General features: G+C 44.2%; 1 protein-coding gene across 6 annotated transcripts in view; it reads right to left on the bottom strand.

The window, feature by feature from the left end:
* ADGRF5 (adhesion G protein-coupled receptor F5) overlaps positions 1–20,355 on the bottom strand; it is a 96,540-nt gene that overhangs the window by 27,311 nt on the left and 48,874 nt on the right. For 4 of the 6 annotated variants that reach the window (XM_047732798.1, XM_047732800.1, XM_047732796.1 and 1 more), the window contains exons 3-8: positions 17,995–18,049; positions 7,611–7,781; positions 5,442–5,618; positions 5,168–5,277; positions 3,837–3,895; positions 2,809–2,951 (exon numbers count right to left, since the gene is read on the bottom strand). In XM_047732798.1, the coding sequence (XP_047588754.1) occupies positions 2,809–2,951; positions 3,837–3,895; positions 5,168–5,277; positions 5,442–5,618; positions 7,611–7,781; positions 17,995–18,049 (715 nt within the window). The remainder of the gene's footprint in view (positions 1–2,808; positions 2,952–3,836; positions 3,896–5,167; positions 5,278–5,441; positions 5,619–7,610; positions 7,782–17,994; positions 18,050–20,355) is intronic. The other 2 variants (XM_047732799.1, XM_047732802.1) reach the window with 1 other exon arrangement.

Raw genomic sequence — 20,355 nt, 5'->3', positions numbered from 1 at the left:
CTCTGTTGTATGGCTTTGATGAAGTATAAATGGGGAAAAATAATTTCTTGTAATAAAGTCTCTTAAGAATTTAGAATTTTTTAAGAGATTTCATACCCATGGTCCCTTAAGAAGGAGAACTTTATAGACACAAAGATCCAGAGTTGAATCCCGGTTCTGTGCCACATATAGCTGTGTGGCCCTAGGCAATTTAGTCAGCCTCTCAGTCTCAGCTCATTTTTCTGGAAAACAATAGCTGTAAGAGCTACGGGGGAGGTGATTTGGGGCAATAGCTGCGATTATTGTTTTCATAATACAAATCTGGAGAACCACAGCATCAAGTCATTTCACAGATAGAAATAAAACACATTTGCTATTTCTGTGGGTGTGGGTGTGTGTTTATTGTTGTCCTTTGTTTACACAGCATGTGCTTTTTTCCCCTTTAAGCTGTGTTTCTCATTCTACAACTTGCAGGAATTCCATGTGTTGAAGAGATCAGAGGTGCTGGATAAGGAAGCTCTATGCGGGCTTTATGCTCCGTCTAGTCCCTCTCCATACTGTCATCACGGGAGCACAAAACCATAAAATTAATTTTGGGAGCTAGGATGTTCTAGTCAAAGTGTCAAGTGATCTAAATATTTATCACATTTTTTAGGCTCCTGAATAGAAGATTTTAAAATATCACACCCAACAGTTAAGAAACAAGGCCTCCTGGGAATAGTTAATGTAGCCACCAGACTCAGAAGTCATACAGACTTATGTTACTTCCTCTGTGTTCTTGGGCACATTATTCACCCTCCCTCCGCTTCTAGTTCCTCCCCTGTAAAGTGGAGATAACAGTACCCATCTCACAGGATATATAAGGACACAATTTGTGTAACATGCCAGGCTAAACACAGAAAAGATACAGTAACAATATGTCTCTTTTCATCATCACTGTGGCTAACAATAATGCTTAGTAAAACCCTTGGTATCATGGGGTTATGTGCAATTGACCATGAATTTGTGGGCAGTGATTAAAGAAAGGGTATCCTGGTTAAGAGCCCCTGCTAATTAATCCAACATTAATTATTCTGAGGATAAATATATGACCAAACAAATGGAGATATTCTGAACATTCTGTGCCCTTGGTATTTCATAAAGATTTGAAATAACTTTCTGATACCAAATCATGCATGCAGCTTTTTTTCTTTCTTATTCTCTTCTCCTCCTCTGCCCCCCCCCCAAATATAATTATAATTAAAACAAAACAAAATCCAGTCTCTTGACCTTTTGGATATGTATACTCTAGGTAAATAGCACCAACGCTATGGAGAGCAGGTTGATGGGGGAGCTTTCCTGTGGAAATGCACGTGACCTACGTTCCTGTTTATCGTTCGGAAACTGTGCATATCACAGAGTTATTTCTGCTCTCCCAAGGAGGGCAGAGATGGTTGCAGATGCTCTACAGAAGTGGTGCTGAGTGCCATTCACAATGACTTCATGGCTCTTTGGAAGAATAAGCCACAATCTCCAAAGCGCTTTGGGGAACCATACTGTCAGCACCATGTTTCTGACCGACAGTCAGCCACTGATCGGTAACACTGCTGGTTACCGACTCCTTTAAATGGTTGACTATCCTCAACACAAAGGAAATTTGGGGGGAGTAATCATAACCAAGGATTACCTAGGCCAGAGCCTGATGTTCACCTATGCCCTCAGAACCACAAACTTAAGGAATTTGGGGAGGTAAAACATGGGTTAGTTGGGGGTGGTGTTAGGGGTCAGGAAGGGGTGGCATTGCTGGGTGCCTTCCGTGGGAGCCCATACTTTAGGCCACTTCCTTTAATTATCTAGTTTCCACCTGTGTTGTTGCTGTCTTATGTATTCTGAACTTTCATTTTGCTTTTTTTCTTGTTTATGTTGTAACACCTTCTTACCATTATATATGTATCGTTCGATATTTTGTTTTTAAAAATGATCTGGCATTTAACAATATCAGAAAATGTAAAGACAAAACTTATAAACCTATTGTGAGGATGGCTTAACCCCTGAGAAGGGGTGCCTTTCTCCCAGGTGTGCCTGCAGCAGTCCTTTCAGAGCCCTCCCCACTGGGAGACACTGTCCCTCCAAAAAGGAATCACCTTGAGCCCGGAACCATGGATCGGAGTTAGGACTTCCGCCAGCAAATTCTTACCCTCCAATTCTCTGCCCAGCTGGCTCTCCTCTCTATTTCCCAAGGAACAATAGGTCCACCCACCTACCTACTCACACAACAGAACACAACTCTGTACCCATCTGTAAACGGGGAAGAGCATCTAACACTCCAGGATTTTATCCCTGCTCTATGTGATCCCGAGCCGGGATTCTCAAACTTCCCTGTGCATCAGAATCACCTGAAGGGCTTGTTGAAATGCCGATCACCCTGGTTAGTCTGGGGTGCCCTGTATTTCTAACAAGTTCCCAGGTGGTGCTGATGTTGTTGTGTCTGGGGGCCCAGCTTTAAGAACTCCTGCTCCAAAATAACAGTATCGATTGTTCAATATCAATGCATTTCATGAATATCCCAATCCCCACCATAATGTCAGTTTTGGGATGTTTGGGGTCTTCTAATTTTTTATTAAAAAATCCATAAACCCAGATGGCTCTGTGACTCTCCTGTCAAATCTCTCTCCCCTGCAATCCCCCTCCCAACTGCAGTGACATTGGCCTGGTTGGGAGGCTCTGCACCGGCACCTCAGATGGGGGAAGGGGTGGGCACATAAACCTAGTTTTAAGCATAATATAAACACCCTTACTATATCTAAACAAAATCCACGTATAGGGGAAATGTGGAGATGTCCTACTTACTGCTAGTAACTGCTTGAAAGGAGCTGTAGTCCATTTTGTAGGTCTGATTAAGGTTCTGCATTACTCGTTCATTTGCTTTATGCATTAAGTCAGGTGATGGTGTTGTCGTCTGGACCTCATATGTCACAACCACACTTCCAGGCCTGGATGGAGACCACTCGGTTCAGTAAGGCAGTAACTGACCTGGAAGAGTCTAGATGCTTACGGTTTATTTGCATTGCGTGGGAGAAACAGAATGGCAGGAACAGCCTGGGTACTTCAGTCTTCAAAGGTTCACTCAAATCAACCTGTCATTAAACTTTAGTCGGAAGCCTGAGGCACACACTCAGGCTTCTCATAGGTCTGCAGACAGGTGACATCAATGAATGAAACAGCCAGATAGGAACAAGTGGAGCAAATCGCAGGAGCTGGTCATGGCAGGGGGCAGGTACAACTCAGAGACCTGTCACACAGCCATGCTGCTCCCAGGGGTAGCATTATTTACCCTCCCTCTGCTGAATGTCAGATACCAGATATGCTGAATGTCAAGTGAAGCCAAATTCCTGAATGCTTCTGTGAGCATTCTTTATTTTTAAAATTGGCAACTGACTTTTTGAAACCCCCCACTAACCCGCTCAGGGCTGCCACGGTGCCCAACTCCAGGAGGAAAGATTCACACAGCAACTATGTGGTTGTGGCTGGCGGACGACTTTCCTTGAACAAAGGCATCATGGGTGACATTATTTCATTGTTATATCTCGGAACTCGCCAGACTGCAAACTTATCCTGTATCTGTTTGCAAAATTCTTGCATGCAGAGAATAAACACAAGGTTTTTGCTCACTTTCCATCTAAGTAGGTACATCTCTAGGGAGCAAGCTTCTGTTCTCAGCATTGCCTCCCTCTTCAAGCCACAGCAACTCCACACTTTATTCCTCTCTACCAAAGTACTCCCATTGTGTGCCCACATGATGCCCCCCAATGGGCTTTTTCTCCTTTGCTAATGTATTGGTCTCTGTCACTAGAAATGACCTGATTATAGCTTCTTACCTGAATCCTGTCACAGTCACCAATTTGAAGCCTGGTAAAATGCTGTAACCTTTCCAAAACTGGAAAACAAAGTAAGACAAGTGTCATCATATCAAGGTCCAGTGAGAGATAAGCCAAAGGATTTAAAGCCAAGTAAAAAGCACATATTCTTTATCACCCTGGGTAAACCTTTCTCCCATCTATTTTAATAGTGCTGGGACAGGCAGATCTTTGAAGAAATAATTCCTATCTGCCTTTCTCAGGCTGGGTTCTCCAAGAACCAAGCACCAGTTACATGGGCAAAATTTTTACTCCAGGAAATGCCTAGCAAAAAAAATGGGGAGATTTCTCTGAATGCCAACCCACAGGAGATTCATCTCCATTCAAGTCTCCTCTGCAGGTAGATGTTACACACAAAGCACGGGGGGTGCCAAGCACTGTGCCAGGTACATGGATGGGTGGGATTGAAGATGAATATGCCACTCTCTCTTCCCTCCAACGCGTGTGTAATTGAGTGTGCAGTGTGTGTGTGTGTGTATGGAAGCTTTTCATGCTGTGCAGAAATATTACATGACAAATATGCAAATCAGATGTCCAGGAGTTCTCCAGCATTTCAGCATGGTGCCCATGGGAAATGAAAATAATTTCTGTGATATGGAAGGGTAAGCGGAGGTGCTCCTGGCCTGACACAGGGGCTTGGCTGCCCAGAGGACGAAGGGAAGTCATTATCTCACCCCACCTATAATAATTTATAGCCCTCCAACTGGGAAGCTCTACTCCAAATGAGTTAATTCAAGCAAAGCATTTAGGTTCAGATGAATTAATCCAATGTAAAGAATTTAGAATAGTGTTTGGCACACAGTTAGCACTCAGGGAATACTCGCTATTTTTATATGAATAAATTTAAATCTGTCATAAGGGACAATGCCTTGGTACCTCTAAAATAGAATGGTTTGAAACCCCCAGTACCAGCCTTAGGTTGATCTGCCCAAAAGATGCTAGGGGCTTCATCTAGGCGGTGTGTGAAGACAAGCAGAAATGCACCATCAGGCACTTCTAGACCAGGTTCTAGGACCTCTGATTAGGATTTGGTGAGCTGATGCCACCAGATCACCTCTGAATCAATCCTACCCTAGGAAAAAGTCCCACCTAGGTCAAGATGATGTCAAAGCATCATGAACATTATTTGATTTGAGCACATCTTAATTCATCATCCCAGACTTGGAGGAATAATTCTGATCTCCACATTCATAAATTCTGACAGCTCTAAGCAAATTATCACTGTAAATGCAACAGATTCAGTTCAGCCTGAAGAAATTTTTGCTTAAGAGGTTCCCAGGGCCAAAACCTACCGCTGTTTCCAAGTCAGTCTTGTAGGACCTATAGAGAGCAGAGGAAGTATTCTTGAGGTCTTCTTGAAAGCCCACATTGAGTCTGACCGACATTCTCAAGGTAACATCTGCTAAAAAAATAAAAAACAAACAAACAAAAAAAAAAACAAAACCAGGGCAATATTTTAAAATCTCATGTTAACAACTGAATACACACAGGACAGAGAAACATTTGAACTTGAGTTTCTATCAAATAGCCACTCAACAAAGAAATATTTAATGAATAGTTACTTACCTCCCTGGAGCTGGCAGAAAGGTCCCTTGGGAGGTAGTCCTTTAAGGCAACTGCACTGATGCCCTGCAGGGACGCTGTCACGCTCTTGACAAGTGAGGTTCTGGAGGCAGCGTTCCTGAGGCCACCTGTAGCCTGTCTCACAGGAGCACCAGATTTCATTTCCAGTAGGTCTGCAGACTAGCATTATGTAGAACAGCGAGGAGAGAGAAGGTGGTCACCACCTTTACATTTATAGACTGTAAGTATTTATATTTGTAGAAAATCCTAACTTGACTACATATGGCCCTCTGGGAAGTTCAATAGTATTACATGAGATTCATGTAATTCCCATTATGCATCACCATGCCGTCAGGCATGGCCACCTCAAGGGTGATGGCTTTGACTATCTCAGGGGATGCCTACAATGACACCATGATGAACAGATTCCTGGACATGAAGTGTATGAGAGCCAGTTTCCAGCATTGTCCCTTTCCACCCCTGTTTCTGAGTACTGACACCCTCTTGTAACTCCCTTTCATAGTGTACTAGGCTTGGTCTGTGTGACCAACAGGATATGGCAGAAGTAATGATATATCATCTCTGAGCTTAGGATATAAAAGATACTGTGGCTTTCCTCTGTCATCTCTCTCTCTCTCTCTCTCCTTCTCTTTCTTTCATTGTTTGCTATGGGGGTAGCCAGCTGCCACTGCATGAGGACAAGTCATGGAGAGGCTGACATGGTGAGGAACAAGAGCCTCCAGCCAACAGCTAGAGAGGAGCTGGGTCCTGCCACAACCACAGGACTGGGCTTCAAAGTGGATTTTCCAGCCCTGGTCAAGCCTTCAGAGGACTGTCCCTCTGGCTGACAGCTTGACTATACTCTCATACGACCTAAGCCAGAGCCATCCAGGCAAGCTCCTTCCAAATCTGGCTCTTGGAAACTTACAGGATACAATACATGTTTGTTGCTTTAAGATGCTAAGTTTTGAGCTAATGTGTTAAGTGGCAACAGATAACGAACACCAAGTACAAATGCGATTGTGCCTTTTATATTTCTAATCCAATGTGAACAACCAAAACGGTTTCTTTTTTTTTTAATTTTATTTTATTTAATTTTTTTTCAGTGTTCCAAAATTCATTGTTTATGCGCCACACCCAGCGCTCCATGCAATACGGTTTCTAACCCCAGTGGGGACATTGGCAAATGCTCTGAAAACAGAGTACTTTGAATTTATTTCTGAAATTCAATCAAAGCCGTATCACTGGGAATTGTCTATTCTAAGAATCAGCTCCTAGAAAAAGGCACAGAGTGACTACCCAAAGGAGAGCCATCAGATCATTGTTCCTGAAATAGGAGGGACACCCAAACTCCAAGGAATCTGTGAACACTGGTACAGTTCTGTGCTTCAACATTGGTGGGAAGGGGCACCCAAAGGGAGCTATGAAGCAATCCCTAAGGTTCCACTAGCATATATTAAGAATAAAAAATTGGAATGCATAGATGATATTAATGGACGATTTGAAATATAAGAATTCCAAAAAAATTTTGAAAAATAAGAATTTTATGCTTGCCTCCATTTTAGAATCATAAAATCCAACATCTGTTAGTGCTTACAAGACAGTAACTTTGTTTAGGACAAAGGGAAGTCCCCTAATGAAGCTTCCCAGGTGATGGTGCCTGAGAGGTAGGACACCTAGCGTAACCTCAAAAGGGAGGCAGTGATCAGAATGTCCAATCCGATAGCCTGGGGGTTTCTATATTATGTCTTGCTTCCATCCAGGAGTGTGCCTGGTTCCAATTTCCTGATCTATGATGCCAGAATGAAGGGAACTTGCCACTTACTAATACATGAACCGGTCCTTGCTGTACCCATTGATTACCCAGAGGAATAGGGTCCAGCAGTTTTTCATGAAGGACCTGGCAGTATCTTGGGACATATTTTGTGACAAGTGATACACAAACCACCAAGCAAACATTTGGCCACCATTTGAAATAAGGAAACTGGCTGCAGAGTTTGCCAGTAGGGGCTTCATTCTGGAAGTCTGTGGAGTCATAAATCATAACTCAGGCCTTTTTGGGTCATCTCACTTGCCTATGAAGTACAATCTGCTCTAATAGTAAGGAGTGCAGACAGCCTTCTTCCTGGTATGTCTGACCCTACGTTCTGAAGCAATGGGTCTTTGACTCACCTGTTGTCACCTCAATGCTTAAAATGGTGGTGGCTTGGTCAGTGCTGTTCCCCTGAATTGGGAAACTGAGGCTGTACAAGGAAGCTTTGATTGACTCCAGGAAGGAAGCATTTTCAAAACTGATCTCCACATCAACGGTGTACTCTTCAGCTGTTGGGCTGCTTGAGGTGACTGAAAGGAAAGCACAGGAAGCTGTGAGAATTCAGCATGGGTGGCCAAGAGGGAGCATGGTGGACAGATCAACATTTAAAGGCAGTAATGGGACTATGTAGATGCTGGACATGTCAGCCTTGAGGGATTTCTAATGAACCTTTCTAGAGAAAAATAAGTTTGTCAATTTACACCACCAAATATCCCCTTCGTGGTATTCCCTCTCTATGATTTTATATTTATGTACTTATTTATTTATTAAGATTTATTTATTTGAGAGAGAGAGAAAGTGGAGGTGGGGGAAGGTGGTAAAGAGAAAGGGAGAGAGAGAGAGTCTTAAGCAGACTCTGAGCTGAGTGCAGAGCCGATTCAGGGCTCAATCTCACCACCTTGATCTCAGGAGCTGAGCTGAGACCAAGAGTCAGATGCTTATCCCACTGCGCCACTCAGGTGTCCCATGACTTTACTATTTACTGGAGGAAGGCAACTGATTTGTCTGGTTTCAGTGTAATGGTCTCTGGCCATTTGAGAAATTTACAGGCTAAGTTCAGAACTTGTCCTTCCTCTCCAATCTCTCACCCTCCTTGGTGTCCAAGGTCAAGGATTGCTGTGTTGAAATTGACTGGAAATGGCCAGAATAGAAGGAAGGAGATCTAGCAGGGGAACCTAGGCAACAGTTTAGACAATAAAGCCATGATCCTGACTCAGAAGAATGAGTCAGCATGTTTTCAACACCATTTATTTGACATGCATGCATTTTGAGACCTGGACTATGCATGGGTTGAAGACCTCTAGGAAAAGCCATCTGGTTAATTCCCTTTGCTCTTTGCCTATGCAAACAACCTGGGCTCTTAGTTCTTACTGTGTATCTCTGGTGTCCAGAACAGGATAGGCACTCAATGAAAGCAAAATTCACAAGTCAGAATGTAAAATAAAAGATATCTCCTGCTCTTCATTGCCTTTCCAAATTGTCTCCAGGCTGATTGACTGGTATCCTAGACACATTTGATGTCCAACACAAACCCACCCCAGGCAAGCCAGACAATACACATATCAGAATGTTCTTTCATAGTTTCCTGTATTACATCATGACTGATTCACTAGTTGTAAGCTTCTCAAGGGCAGGAACTATTTCTCTCAGTTCTCCTGGCTTTACTCCATCTGGCATGGAGCTCACCATGTAATAAATGTATGCCCAACCAGTTCTTGTTAAAATTATGACCCTCTTGAGAGAGCCACACACTCACCTCTCTGTCCCTGCCAGAATCTTTGGCTCATTCTTGGCTGAAATACATAACAGGAGCAGAAGCCAAGGGCTAGTTTCATAGTTCATGATGAACCTTCAAAGTTTAGGAGAATTTTTTACACAGATGAATTGAGAAGACAAGTTGCGGCTTATTCTCTCTTGTCAGTCAAAGTAAGGAAAAGTTTAGAGAATACTTGCAAAACTATTACTTTAAAATTTAAGTCAAATCTGGAAGTGTGATGTATATTTTGCCATAAATTAAAATTCTAGGTCTATTTTCTAAAAGGGCAAAGAATTTTCCCACAATATTGCCAGATTTTTTAAAAATTTCCCTAGGAATATTGATGAGAAGCACTAAAATAGAGTAAGTTTGTTATGAGAAATGCCAATGAATAAATTTTTGTTGTACAAAGCTCTTATATCTGTTTACTTATAGGGATAAACTATGTCTTAGAGGTTGGTTTTATTCATCAATCTTTCTGAGAATTATTTCATTTTGACATGCATCATTCAACTTGCTGTAATTAACTCAAACTGTGAAAAAGCACGAGAGATTGTGGACTCTGAGAAACAAACTGAGGGTTTTGGAGGGGAGGGGGTTGGGAGGGATGGGTGAGCCTGATAGTGGGTATTATGGAGGGCACGTATTGCATGGAGCACTGGGTATGATACATAAACAATGAATTCTGGAACACTGAAAAAATAAAATTAAATTAAAAAAATACAAAAATATACAAAAAATAAAAAAAGTCTTTGCTAATTTTTTCAGAATAAAGAATATATCTTAAGGTATATTTCCTGCTCACAAAAATGTAATTACAAGTAGAACAAAGTGACTTTTAAAACCCAGTGCAGAAGCACAGTCTGTCATGATATCAGGGCCATGTCTCAAATTTCCTGTTTTCTTTCTGATTCTTCAATGGTCCTGTGATGAAAACAAGCTTCTGGAAGAACCGTTAATCTTAATTTATGTGATCTTAACTCCAGACACGGTATGTTGCCTGCTGGGAATATGTGCGAGGAGGGGCAGTGGCATATTTACAAGGTCTGCCTTGGAGCACATTCTTTTTCCTGAAAAGTAACGCAGCAATGTTTACTCTGCAGCAGATTCCGGATCCAAGATTCTCTTTGCCCTAGGCAGTCTATCTCCTCCCCGGAATGTAAACAGGATATACGAGATGGTAGGGCTTTCTGGAAGAGTGAAGTCAATAACAATCCCACATCCCCCACTTCACCACCTGTGTGGTTGCGTCCCAGGGTCTGACCCCAGCATGGCGTCAGCCCCTGCCCGAGCGCCATTCCTACGGCTCATCCACGAGCCCACCTCTTGGCATTCTTTTCAGACGTAATCGCAGAACAAACCTGTGCCTGGAAAGCCCATGGTGATTCACCCCTGTCCTCATTCCCCACGGAAACCAAGGCGGTCCGTCCGGTGAGACTCTACAAGGAGCTTAGCCAAAAGCTTAACATACTAAGAGGACAGTCCCTGTGACTTGAGCAAATTCTCTTCTAGGGTATTTGTGCAATTGTAATGAAAGAAGCAGCCTCCAAGAACCTCTTCCCCTTGGCTACCTTTTATGATCTTCAACTTCTGTAGTTTCAGACGAACCTTCCACCTAAGCGACACTGCCCCCTAGAGACTTGCAAGGATGGGGATCTCCACTAGAGAAGGGACGTCTTCAGCATGAAAATAGTCAGTTCTTCAAAACAGACTCCATGCCACCATAGTAACTCAGAAGGCTACAGGCTTGCCCTTGGAAGTCATCTATTTCAGTTATTGGCACACTTGACTGACGATTATGCACAACTAGGGAGTGCAACACACATGCATACTTTGGAACCTCAAGCCAGGTGAGCCAAAGTAAAATCTTTATGGATGAGGCCCAGAAATCTGTAATTCCCCCCCCCCCCCAATTCCCACTGGTGATCCTGGTGATCAGACAAGGTTGGGATTTAATGTTTTAATCCAAATGAGGAAACCAAGAAGGTAAGGTAGTCCTGGAGAGTCAATATTAGCACCTAAACTTGTTTCTGTTGTGTGTGGGGGGTGGGGGTGTGTTTTATTGTCTGTTCGTTTTGTTTTTACTTTTGCTTTGCCTTTTTTTTTTCCCTAGATGCCTCCTGCTGCTGCTTCTATGGGGAAAAACAACACGGTCTCCAAGCATATGTGTTCACCTCTTTCTTCTGTCATACCAGATGGATCAAAAGTACTCATAATAAAAGTAATAATCATAACAGCAGCTGCCATGTATTCACTACCCAGTAGGTTCCGGGGTCATGAGGGGAGTACGTGAGTACCCATTTTGCAGATGGTAAATCTGAGGTTTAATGTTATTCATGAAGCTCCATGAATAACAAACGTTAAAAACTGGGATTTGAAACCACATCTTTCTGACTCTAAAGTCCATTTTATTTTAACCATTCCTTGCCACAATTCCAATGGAAGAAGATAATGAATGTGATCCCTTTGTAAACCCCTTATAAACCTCTGTACTATAAAAAGAAAAAAAAAAGTAAGGCATTATTATTAAACGTGTCTTTAGAACTAGTGCACAATTCTCAAAGTGAATTTTAAATTAACAGCATATTCAAAGGCAAAACTATTCATAATAAGTGGAAGAATTACCTAAAACTCTGCTCTTTTTGTTTCAGCATCACAAATGTCTTAGTAATCCACACCGAGGAAGAAGGCAGTGTGACTCATTGCCATTGGCACTCATGAATTTTGACATGAAGTCTTGCTGGGTTTATGCACTTGTGCCTTAATTTATTGATATATTGAGTCATAGTAACTTTACTGTTTGTTGAGTGCCTGCTTCCCAGGCACTGTGCCAGGCCCTGGGTGCATGGGGTAAATAAAAGAGGCCAAGCTCTCCTTCCATGGATCTTCTATACTCATGTAAAAGTAAGGCTGAAAGGAGGTAAAAGTAAGTTGAAACTTCCGGGTCGGGCAGTTCTGAAGGGCATGGAGACAATTAAGCAGGGTAAGAAAACAGAGCGGCAGGCACAATGAGGGCAGAGTGGGATTTTTTGTAGCATGCTTAGACAAGGGGCACCCGGGTGGCTCCGTCATTAAGCCTCAGTCATTAAGCGCCCGCCTTCCGCTCAGGTCCTGATCCCAGGCTGCTGGGATCGAGCCCTGCCCAGGGTTCCCTGCTCGAAGGGAAGCCTGCTTCTCCCTCCCCCTGCTTGTGTTTTCTCTCTCTCTCTCTTAATAAATAAATAAATAAATAAATAAATAAATAAATAAAATCTTTAAAAAAAAAAAAAGGGTTAGCTAAGACCTTTCTAGAGCAGTAAATGCTGGCCAAAGACGCAGATAAAACAAGCTGTCTTGGGGCTATTTGGGGACTATGTCCCCGGGAAGCGCAAGTAAGCACAAAAACCCCGGGACAGTGATTTCCACAGCTCATCTGAGGAGCAGCAAGCTGTCCCTCCCGATCCAGGCGATCTCCAGCGTCACAGCCCCGCGGGCAAGACACATGGGCCTCTTGCCCCTGTAAGGTGTCATGGCCAGTGTCTGACTTCAAGGAAAGTAGCTCAGCTGCTCAGGTGTCAGCGTGACCCCCCCTCCCCCCCGGGGATGGGCCTAGAGGCACACTCCGCTTACAGCCCCCAAGGTAGGCCCATAGTTTGGGATAAAAAAAAAATGCCAAATCCCGCTGGCCTGGTGTCTCCCAAATCTGAGGACATCAGAGCTGGGGAGAGTGATGTTCCAGGCCCTGCTCCAGGCTACTAAGGGACTCGAGAAGAACAGAGGATGGTTTTCCCACCTCTGGGTGAACCTGTCCTTCAGAGGTCCTTCTGTGCTCCTCCTCCTGGAGCATCTGATTCCAGAGAGTTTAACATGTTTGCTTTTTCTCAGGCTCCTGTGGCCTGGTGCTGTTTGCCTGAACTTTTCTGACCCACCGGTGCTCCCCAAGTGAAGGTAGCACATTCCAGGTGTCATCGGTGTCACAAACAGAGCCTATTGGCAGGCCCAGAGACACAGACCAGCCAGGATTTCCCCTCTCCTTTCCCAGAAATCGCTGCCCGCCACACAGCACTTATCTTAAAGACACATTTCTGGAAAGTTGGCCCCAAACTGTGTCAAGTAGTTCTGGGTCTTAATCACAGCTGTTTAAGCAAACAACCCTATTTTTGCCTGGCCACTCTAATGGGAATTACAGCTTGTTAGAAGTTGGAGCCTAAGTTTATGTGTAAATTAATCTCCCACCTGCAAAAGAATGAAGGCTGCTGACTTCACACAAGAGAAACGAGATTGATGTGATTTTTTTCTCTTGACCCAAAGGGACAATACTTCTTTATCACTGACGATCTGGCCCTGTTGTTCTCACCCTTAGCCTCATAGCGGGTAAATATTAAAAGGTGCCTGTTCTTCTGCTTCTTTCTTAGTATGTTCTAGTAGGTAGCAATTTGGCAGGAACACCTGTATCCTATTGTACCATTGTCAGGAGAGAGTCCGAGGATCATGTCCTCCCTTTAGGCTTTAGAAAGGTTTGTTCATGCAAGGGAAAACTACCAGAACCCCCAGGCTGGGCTCACTGGCAGGTGTCGGTGGAGGAGAGCATAGGCAGCACAGTGTGTCATAGAACATTGGACTGTAATGGAGAAAGTGATCAATTCTCCCAGTTTGTCATATACCCGAGACATCAAAGTCAGTCCTGTGTAAAATTCTTTTCCTACTAAGATGAAGACAGTGCTCCTTCCTCCTTCCCCTACAAAGCTGCTCTCATAATCATGGCCTGGAATCTCGCGGGCAAGAGCCAGAAACCCATGTTGAAAGCTCTTAACTCTGCCTTGCGAGCATGGACTTTGGAGTCAGAGTGAGATGGGGTCAAGTATCTTCTTTCCTGGGCCATTAAACCTCTGTGAGCCACTCTTTGCCATGTGTCAAACAGGGGTAATATATTCTTTGCAGAATTGATGCTAAGAAGTTGGTATAGAGACCCCTAGCCAATTATATGGCTAGTACAGTAGCCAGTCTGAAACAGCAGGTAGAAGTAAGAATATAAATTATAATAAATGTGATGGCCATATGACATGCAGATGTCTGCTGGTAGGACAAGAAGAGCTAATGCTGTTCTAGTCGGGTCTCACCTTTGAGATGGTTAAACAGACACACCACACTAATCAGAAATTAAAAGAAAGAAGGATTCCCAGCACATGGAGGGTCAACCCTAAAACCACTGAGGGCGGGGGTTTCTTAGCCTTGTCATCCTTCTCTGGGATAAGTGTACAAAGTACTACATGCTACCCTAAGGAAGATGAAGGCCACGAACCCCCCAAATGTGTTCCTTAACCTGGAAAATGCACAGCATTTCATGGACCCAGATGAAGAAGGGCCAGCACAGGTGGGCTGCCAGGTCCGCAGAAAAATTGAGATTCCCACCCTGGAAGCCAACCCCCCAATTCTCTCACTAGGCAGGTATGAACATGAAGAACCTCCAGCATGAGGATAGGACATCCCTTTCTCCCTTTCTCGAAAATGGGTCTGCTGTCAGCCATTCCTTTTGAAGCCGAAGAAGAACCCATTAGGGCTTTTCTGCCCAGGGCGCAAGAACATTCCCAACGAAGCTTGGAAACCTGGCGTGGAGAACTTCACAAAGGCACCTAGAGAACACACTTGTGTTACTTCTAACCAAGAAGAAACTTCTGCTCTCGCTCCCCTAGGAAGAATACCCGTAAGACTCAACTGGGAGCTGAACGACAAACCTCCAAGATGAGATCTCCATTCCAACTCTGGGTTCTACCTCAGGTCTCCACATCCCCCAGATGTCCAGGTCTATGTGCTCCCGGAATGTCACATGGATCGCTGCTACCCGTCACCCCACGTCAAAGCTGTCTCCAAGTCCTTTTGATCCACTTGTCATAATATCCTTCACAAGCGTTCCCCTTTCTCCTTTCCTGTTTCCCTTGAGGGGCCAGGGCCAGGGATGGTCCATGAAGATAAGCCTCCTCGCTGGGCTCCCGAGCGCTGACTTCTTCATGTAATTCATTCAGCCACAACCATCTGGCTACTTTTCACTTCAGAGGGTTTCCATCAGTCCCTCCTCTGTGCTACCCGTTTAGCTGATCTAGAATATACCTCCTAGTGTCGTGGGGACATGATGGGATGCTGTGTCCCATTCTTATTTCCTTCTGCTCCCCTGAGGCCTCTCTGCTCTAACTGGCAGGTCCACCCTTCTTCTGGCCTCTGGCCTCCGGGTTTTTGTGCAGACTTCTCTTCCCCAACCGAGTTCTGAAATACTTTTCCAAAAACACTAACTTGTATCTCCCAGCATTCCTCCTCCTGCCTTCAGTGGTTATATGGGACTTTCTCTGTACCTGGGATATTTCAGGCTCCTTCAGATTCAATACTATTTTTATAAATAAATCTGTTTCTAGTTTTTAAAAAAATTTTCTTTTATCTTATTTTTTTTCAAGGTTTTATTTATATATTCATGAGAGATGGAGAGAGGGAGAAGCAGGCTTCCCATTGAGCAGGGAGCCTGATGCAGGACTCGATCCCAGGATCCCGGGACCATGACCCGAGCAGAATGCAGTAACCCAACCATCTGAGCCACCCAGGAGCCCCTGTGTTTATATTTTTAAAAAATCCCCAAATCAAGCAAACCCCTAGATAACCCTAGTAACATTTAAATAATAAGTACATAATATTATCTAATATCAACAACCCTGTAAAATAATCATTCATATATATTTGTATGCATACGTATGTCTGGGTTTATGTGTGTAATATGTATATGACATATACGTAATACACATATATACCCATGTGTGTGTATCAAGGGACCCTGAAGTTACATAGCTAACCAGAGTAACTTAGAAAGCAGTCTAAAGGGCTCTGAGCATAAATAGGAGTGTTGATCCTACTTTTCAGGATGATTTGATCCCAAACCCTAAGGATCTGATCCAGTGCCTCAAAAGGACAATCCTTTCAAGGATCCTCTTTCTCTTGGAATCTTTGTTTGTCCCTTTCTGGCCTTAAGTCCCAGAAGGGGAGGATGAGTTTATATGTGAAAGGGGATATCACCCTGAAAATCAGAGCTCAATCCTCTCGCCTCACTGAACTTCTACAGCAAGTAGAACACAGACACCTCCGTGAGGCATCTGCTAACTGTAATCCTTCTGTTGGTTTCTTTCATGGTTTTCCGGGACAGCGGTGCTCTCTCTTTCAACTCCCATCCCAGCTCTGTGTGGTCTAATGCCTGGGTCTTTCCATGGCCATTTCTTTGGAGATTTTGTAAAAGTATCAAAGCCAACTCATCTTCCGCAGACAATGCCTTGAGCCATTAACACTTCCATAATGACTCCAGAGGCCAAAGAGCACAGAGGATCATGTTCAATAAATGGAAAACAGGTTTTTATGGTAATTTATCATCATGATGATTGTTTTTAATGAAAGCACATCTGGAAAATTTTGGTATGTCAAAATCCTTAGACGTAGAAGTGGTTTCCTCCCCCAAAGGCTAACCTCTCACGATGTCACCACAGTCATAAATAGCCGGGCCGGAAGGACAGGAAGACATTCCTTTTACAACTCTACAGTCACCAACTGTCCCCGAGGAAGCTGGCAGCCTGAGGCCCGCAAGAGCCTGGCAGAAGCCTGGGGCTAGAACTCATCCACAAACAGTCTGATCTTAAAAAGAAAAGTCTTTCCGAATGCCGAACGGGGACATCTCCAGCTCTGTTGCTGTCACAGGCTGCAAGGGGGACCCAGGGAGTCCATGTCCCTGGGACATGGAGTTCATGTCCCGTTGCTTGTTTAAAGCAGGGAAAGTGTGGTCTGTGTGCTTCAGATCGCTTTAGGGAAGGAGGGGACTGGGAGAGCAAAGGTGTGTGGATATAACACAGAGCTAAAGCAGAAAGAAAGAAAGGCAAAAGAAGAAAAAATGAAGGTGTGACCTTCCAGTGAACATTTTGAGACCTCAATAAAATATGATTAAATTGTCATTTCAAGCAATGGAGCAAAGTTGGAGCTGGCTCCTGCTCTGGAAGGTTCTAAGGGTTCTTTATCCCGGCCTCAGGGTCAGCCCACTCTCTTTGGCAGCTTCTTGACTCTTGTGGACCACAAGACTGAACAGACCAAGCCACAGCACACGTGGACTTGAATCAGTCATAATCCTAAAAGTTAAGAAGTTCTACCTTCTCCAGAATTAGTACAGACATTTAGACAGTGGACTTTTAGCAATAGGAACATGTCCTCAACTCACAAAGGGGCAGCTGTGACAAGGACACACACTCTCTTCATTTGTTAACTCAGTTACTGAGAAACTGGGCTCGATGCCAGGTTACAGTGATGAAGAGGGCTCAAGAGAATGCGTCTCTCCTGGGAATGACACACAGGAAGTAAAATAATTACAATGCCCTGGGACAGATCTTGTGCTCTGGGAATGTAACAAGGGCAGTGGGAACCCAGAGAAACAGCCCCTCCCTGGTTGGGGCATCAGTGGAAAGCCTTACGTGGCAGGAGACCATGTGAATGGAGACTCAGGTTGGAGTCCCCCAGACAACAAAGTAGGTGGCAGGTGGGGCAGTGACCATGTGAAAGGAAACAGAAGGAGAACAAGTGGGAAGGTCCCGTGATGTCTGGCAAGGCTCACAGGTGATTGGATTTTCTCTCCAAGGCAATTGGGAGCTCATCAAAGATTTTGTGCAGGAAAATAGTGGAATCAGATTGGAGCTTTTGAAAGGTTACCATGAGGAAGTTGGGAGCTGAGGAGAGAGCCATTGGAAACAGACTCTTCAGGATTTCAGGAGAGCAGTGAGGGAGGAAATGAGGGGCTTATAATGTGTTGCTAAGATCCACTGAATGTCATTAGGTAGAGTAGGGAATGGAGTTCCCTTCTAATGACTTCTAGAAATTGAACCATGATGCACTTGCAGACTGAATTATGTGGACGACAGGGTTGGGAAAGTCACAGTAAATGTCATTTGGTCAGACTTACTAGAAGAAACTGCCAAGCAAAGAAAGAGGTTACATACTTGCTCGTTTTTGCCTTAGTGAGTCCTTCCCTGCTGGTTCATGTTCATGGAGAATCTGAAAGAACATTTTAGGAAACCGTCAGTTAGTGTCAGAGATATCTTTTCTCCATGGCTTTCTGCTCACATGGCCTGAAATGTCAGAGCTGAGCTGAGGGCTGAGGATCCCAGTGAGAAGCTCGTGTCCTGTGAATGGCAGGTGTTCTGTAATGTGAGCTGGCGTTCATTTTAGAGACCGCTCTCCAGACGCAGGAGACAAACCCCAAATCACCATATCTGAGACCTTGAGGAACTTCTTTCTGAGCCTTAGTTTTCTTTTCAGTAAAATAGAATAATAAAATTAGTGCACTCATAGGACGCTTATGAGAATTAAATGAACTGCCATGTGACACATAGTTAGCCCCTAATAAAGTTGAATTGTATCATATAATATAATCATTAAGAGCAAGGACTCTGCAGACATTGAGTTCAAATCCCAGCTGTGCCATAAAATGGCTGTGTGACAGTGGGCAAGTTATTTAACCTCTCTGTGCTTCAGCACTCATTTATAATATAGGGAAAGGAACAGTCTACTCACGAGGTTGTCATAAGGATCAAATGATTAACAAATGTAAAGCACTGAGAATATTAGGAAGACCTCCTACGTGCTCTTCTGGGACCACACATCACAGTCTTCTAGGGGCACCATTCACATGGACCCCTTCACACACACTGCCATTTACTTCATCTCTATAAAGCTCTTCTCCTGGTGTCATGCGGATTCTTTGTTTAAGAACTGACTTTGACTGGCTTTGCTATTGGGATCTGTGCCAATTCTGCAGCAGGTAACCACACCTTGACCCGACCTAGGCTTCCTAGTTTATCCCTGCTAGGATATGCTTCCTAATACAAACTCCCTTCAAGGCTCAATAGAAGAGCCAGATAGCCCCTACCCTTTGGGGTGTGTCCTTTACCACAAATTCCACATACCTATGAACACCCCTCAGGGCAGAGCTTGTTCTACCATCTGTGATGTCTACCATTAGTTCCTAGTTGTCTCTCATCATAATGACAATGATAATAATAATTCTTTTTTTAAAAGATTTTATTTATTTATTTGAAAGAGAGAGAGCACAAACCAGCGGGAGCGACGGAGGGAGAGGGAGAAGCAGACTCCCCACCGAGCAGGAAGCCTGACTTGGGGCTTGATACCAGGGTATCATGACCCGAGCCGAAGGTAGACGCTTAACCGACTGAGCCACCCAAGGGCCCCCAAAATAATAATTTTTGAGGTTTATCCAACACCTCTGTGCCAGGCACTGTTAAGTTGATGTGTGTTGAGCTATTTAATCCTCATGACAATCTAAGACACTGATACTATTATTATCCACATACATGGATGAGAAAGCACAGTGGCAGAGGTCAAATGAGTCGCTTAAGCTCACACAGACTTTAAGGGCAGAACCAGGACTCCAACTCACCTGGTCTGGCTCCAGAGTCTACATTTGTCCATACAGGCAATGAGTGATCTTATCAGGAGACACCCCAGGAAACTGTGGGTCTGTCTCAGAACCCCGGTGTCCCTTACCCAGCACCCTTTCTCTTTCTCTGTTGCCTCCTCCTATCCCCTTCTGCTTTTCAATGACAGTGTTAACATCCATGAGGATCTGTAGAGGGGCCACATACCTAACAGTTCACAAATGTGCTTGGAGCAACAAAGAGAGGAATGATGCATGACAATTGGAATTTACAAAGCCCAGTTGCTATCTTGTTTGCAATGGGTTTATTTTAGCCATATTTAAATGCACAGGAACCAAGAGGGAGCAAAATCAATGCATAGGGCTGGTTCCTGTCCAGCTTCCCCTGGAGCCTGCTTTGGCTCTGCGCCCAGGCAGAAGGAAAGGATCTTCCGCTGCATTCCTGTGTCCATCCTCCCTGGGGCCTGGGGACAAGGAGGGGGGGAGCCACCAGGAAGACCTCTCAGTGCACTCTTCATGGGCTGTGGTTTGAGGGACTCAGCCCAGGAGAAGGTGACTACTGGCGGTCACCTTTGGGAAGCTCGCCAACGTCTTGATTTCATTTCTCCAATCTGTGGGGGGACTAAAGAATTGAGGTTAAAAAAAATCAAGGTGCAGTCCTTTCCCTGGTACACAGCATTTCAATCTGCAACTGTGAGGATCCCTTCCTTCCACTCCCCAATCCAGTTTAGCAGGGCTGGGGTATGGTGACAAAAGCCACCTTTTGAACATGAGGCCATCTTTCAAGAAATGTTACTTTTTCGCTTTTCTCCGCATCCTGAGCGTGATTAACTGGAAGCATCAGGGGACATCTCCGCAAAGTGGGCTCCTGCAGCTTCGTCACCTATGGCCACTTTTGTCCAGTGAG

This window comes from Lutra lutra, chromosome 6, assembly GCF_902655055.1.
Source record: "Lutra lutra chromosome 6, mLutLut1.2, whole genome shotgun sequence".
Classification (NCBI taxonomy): Eukaryota; Metazoa; Chordata; class Mammalia; order Carnivora; family Mustelidae; genus Lutra; species Lutra lutra.
This window is presented reverse-complemented; position numbering and strand designations above follow the sequence as displayed.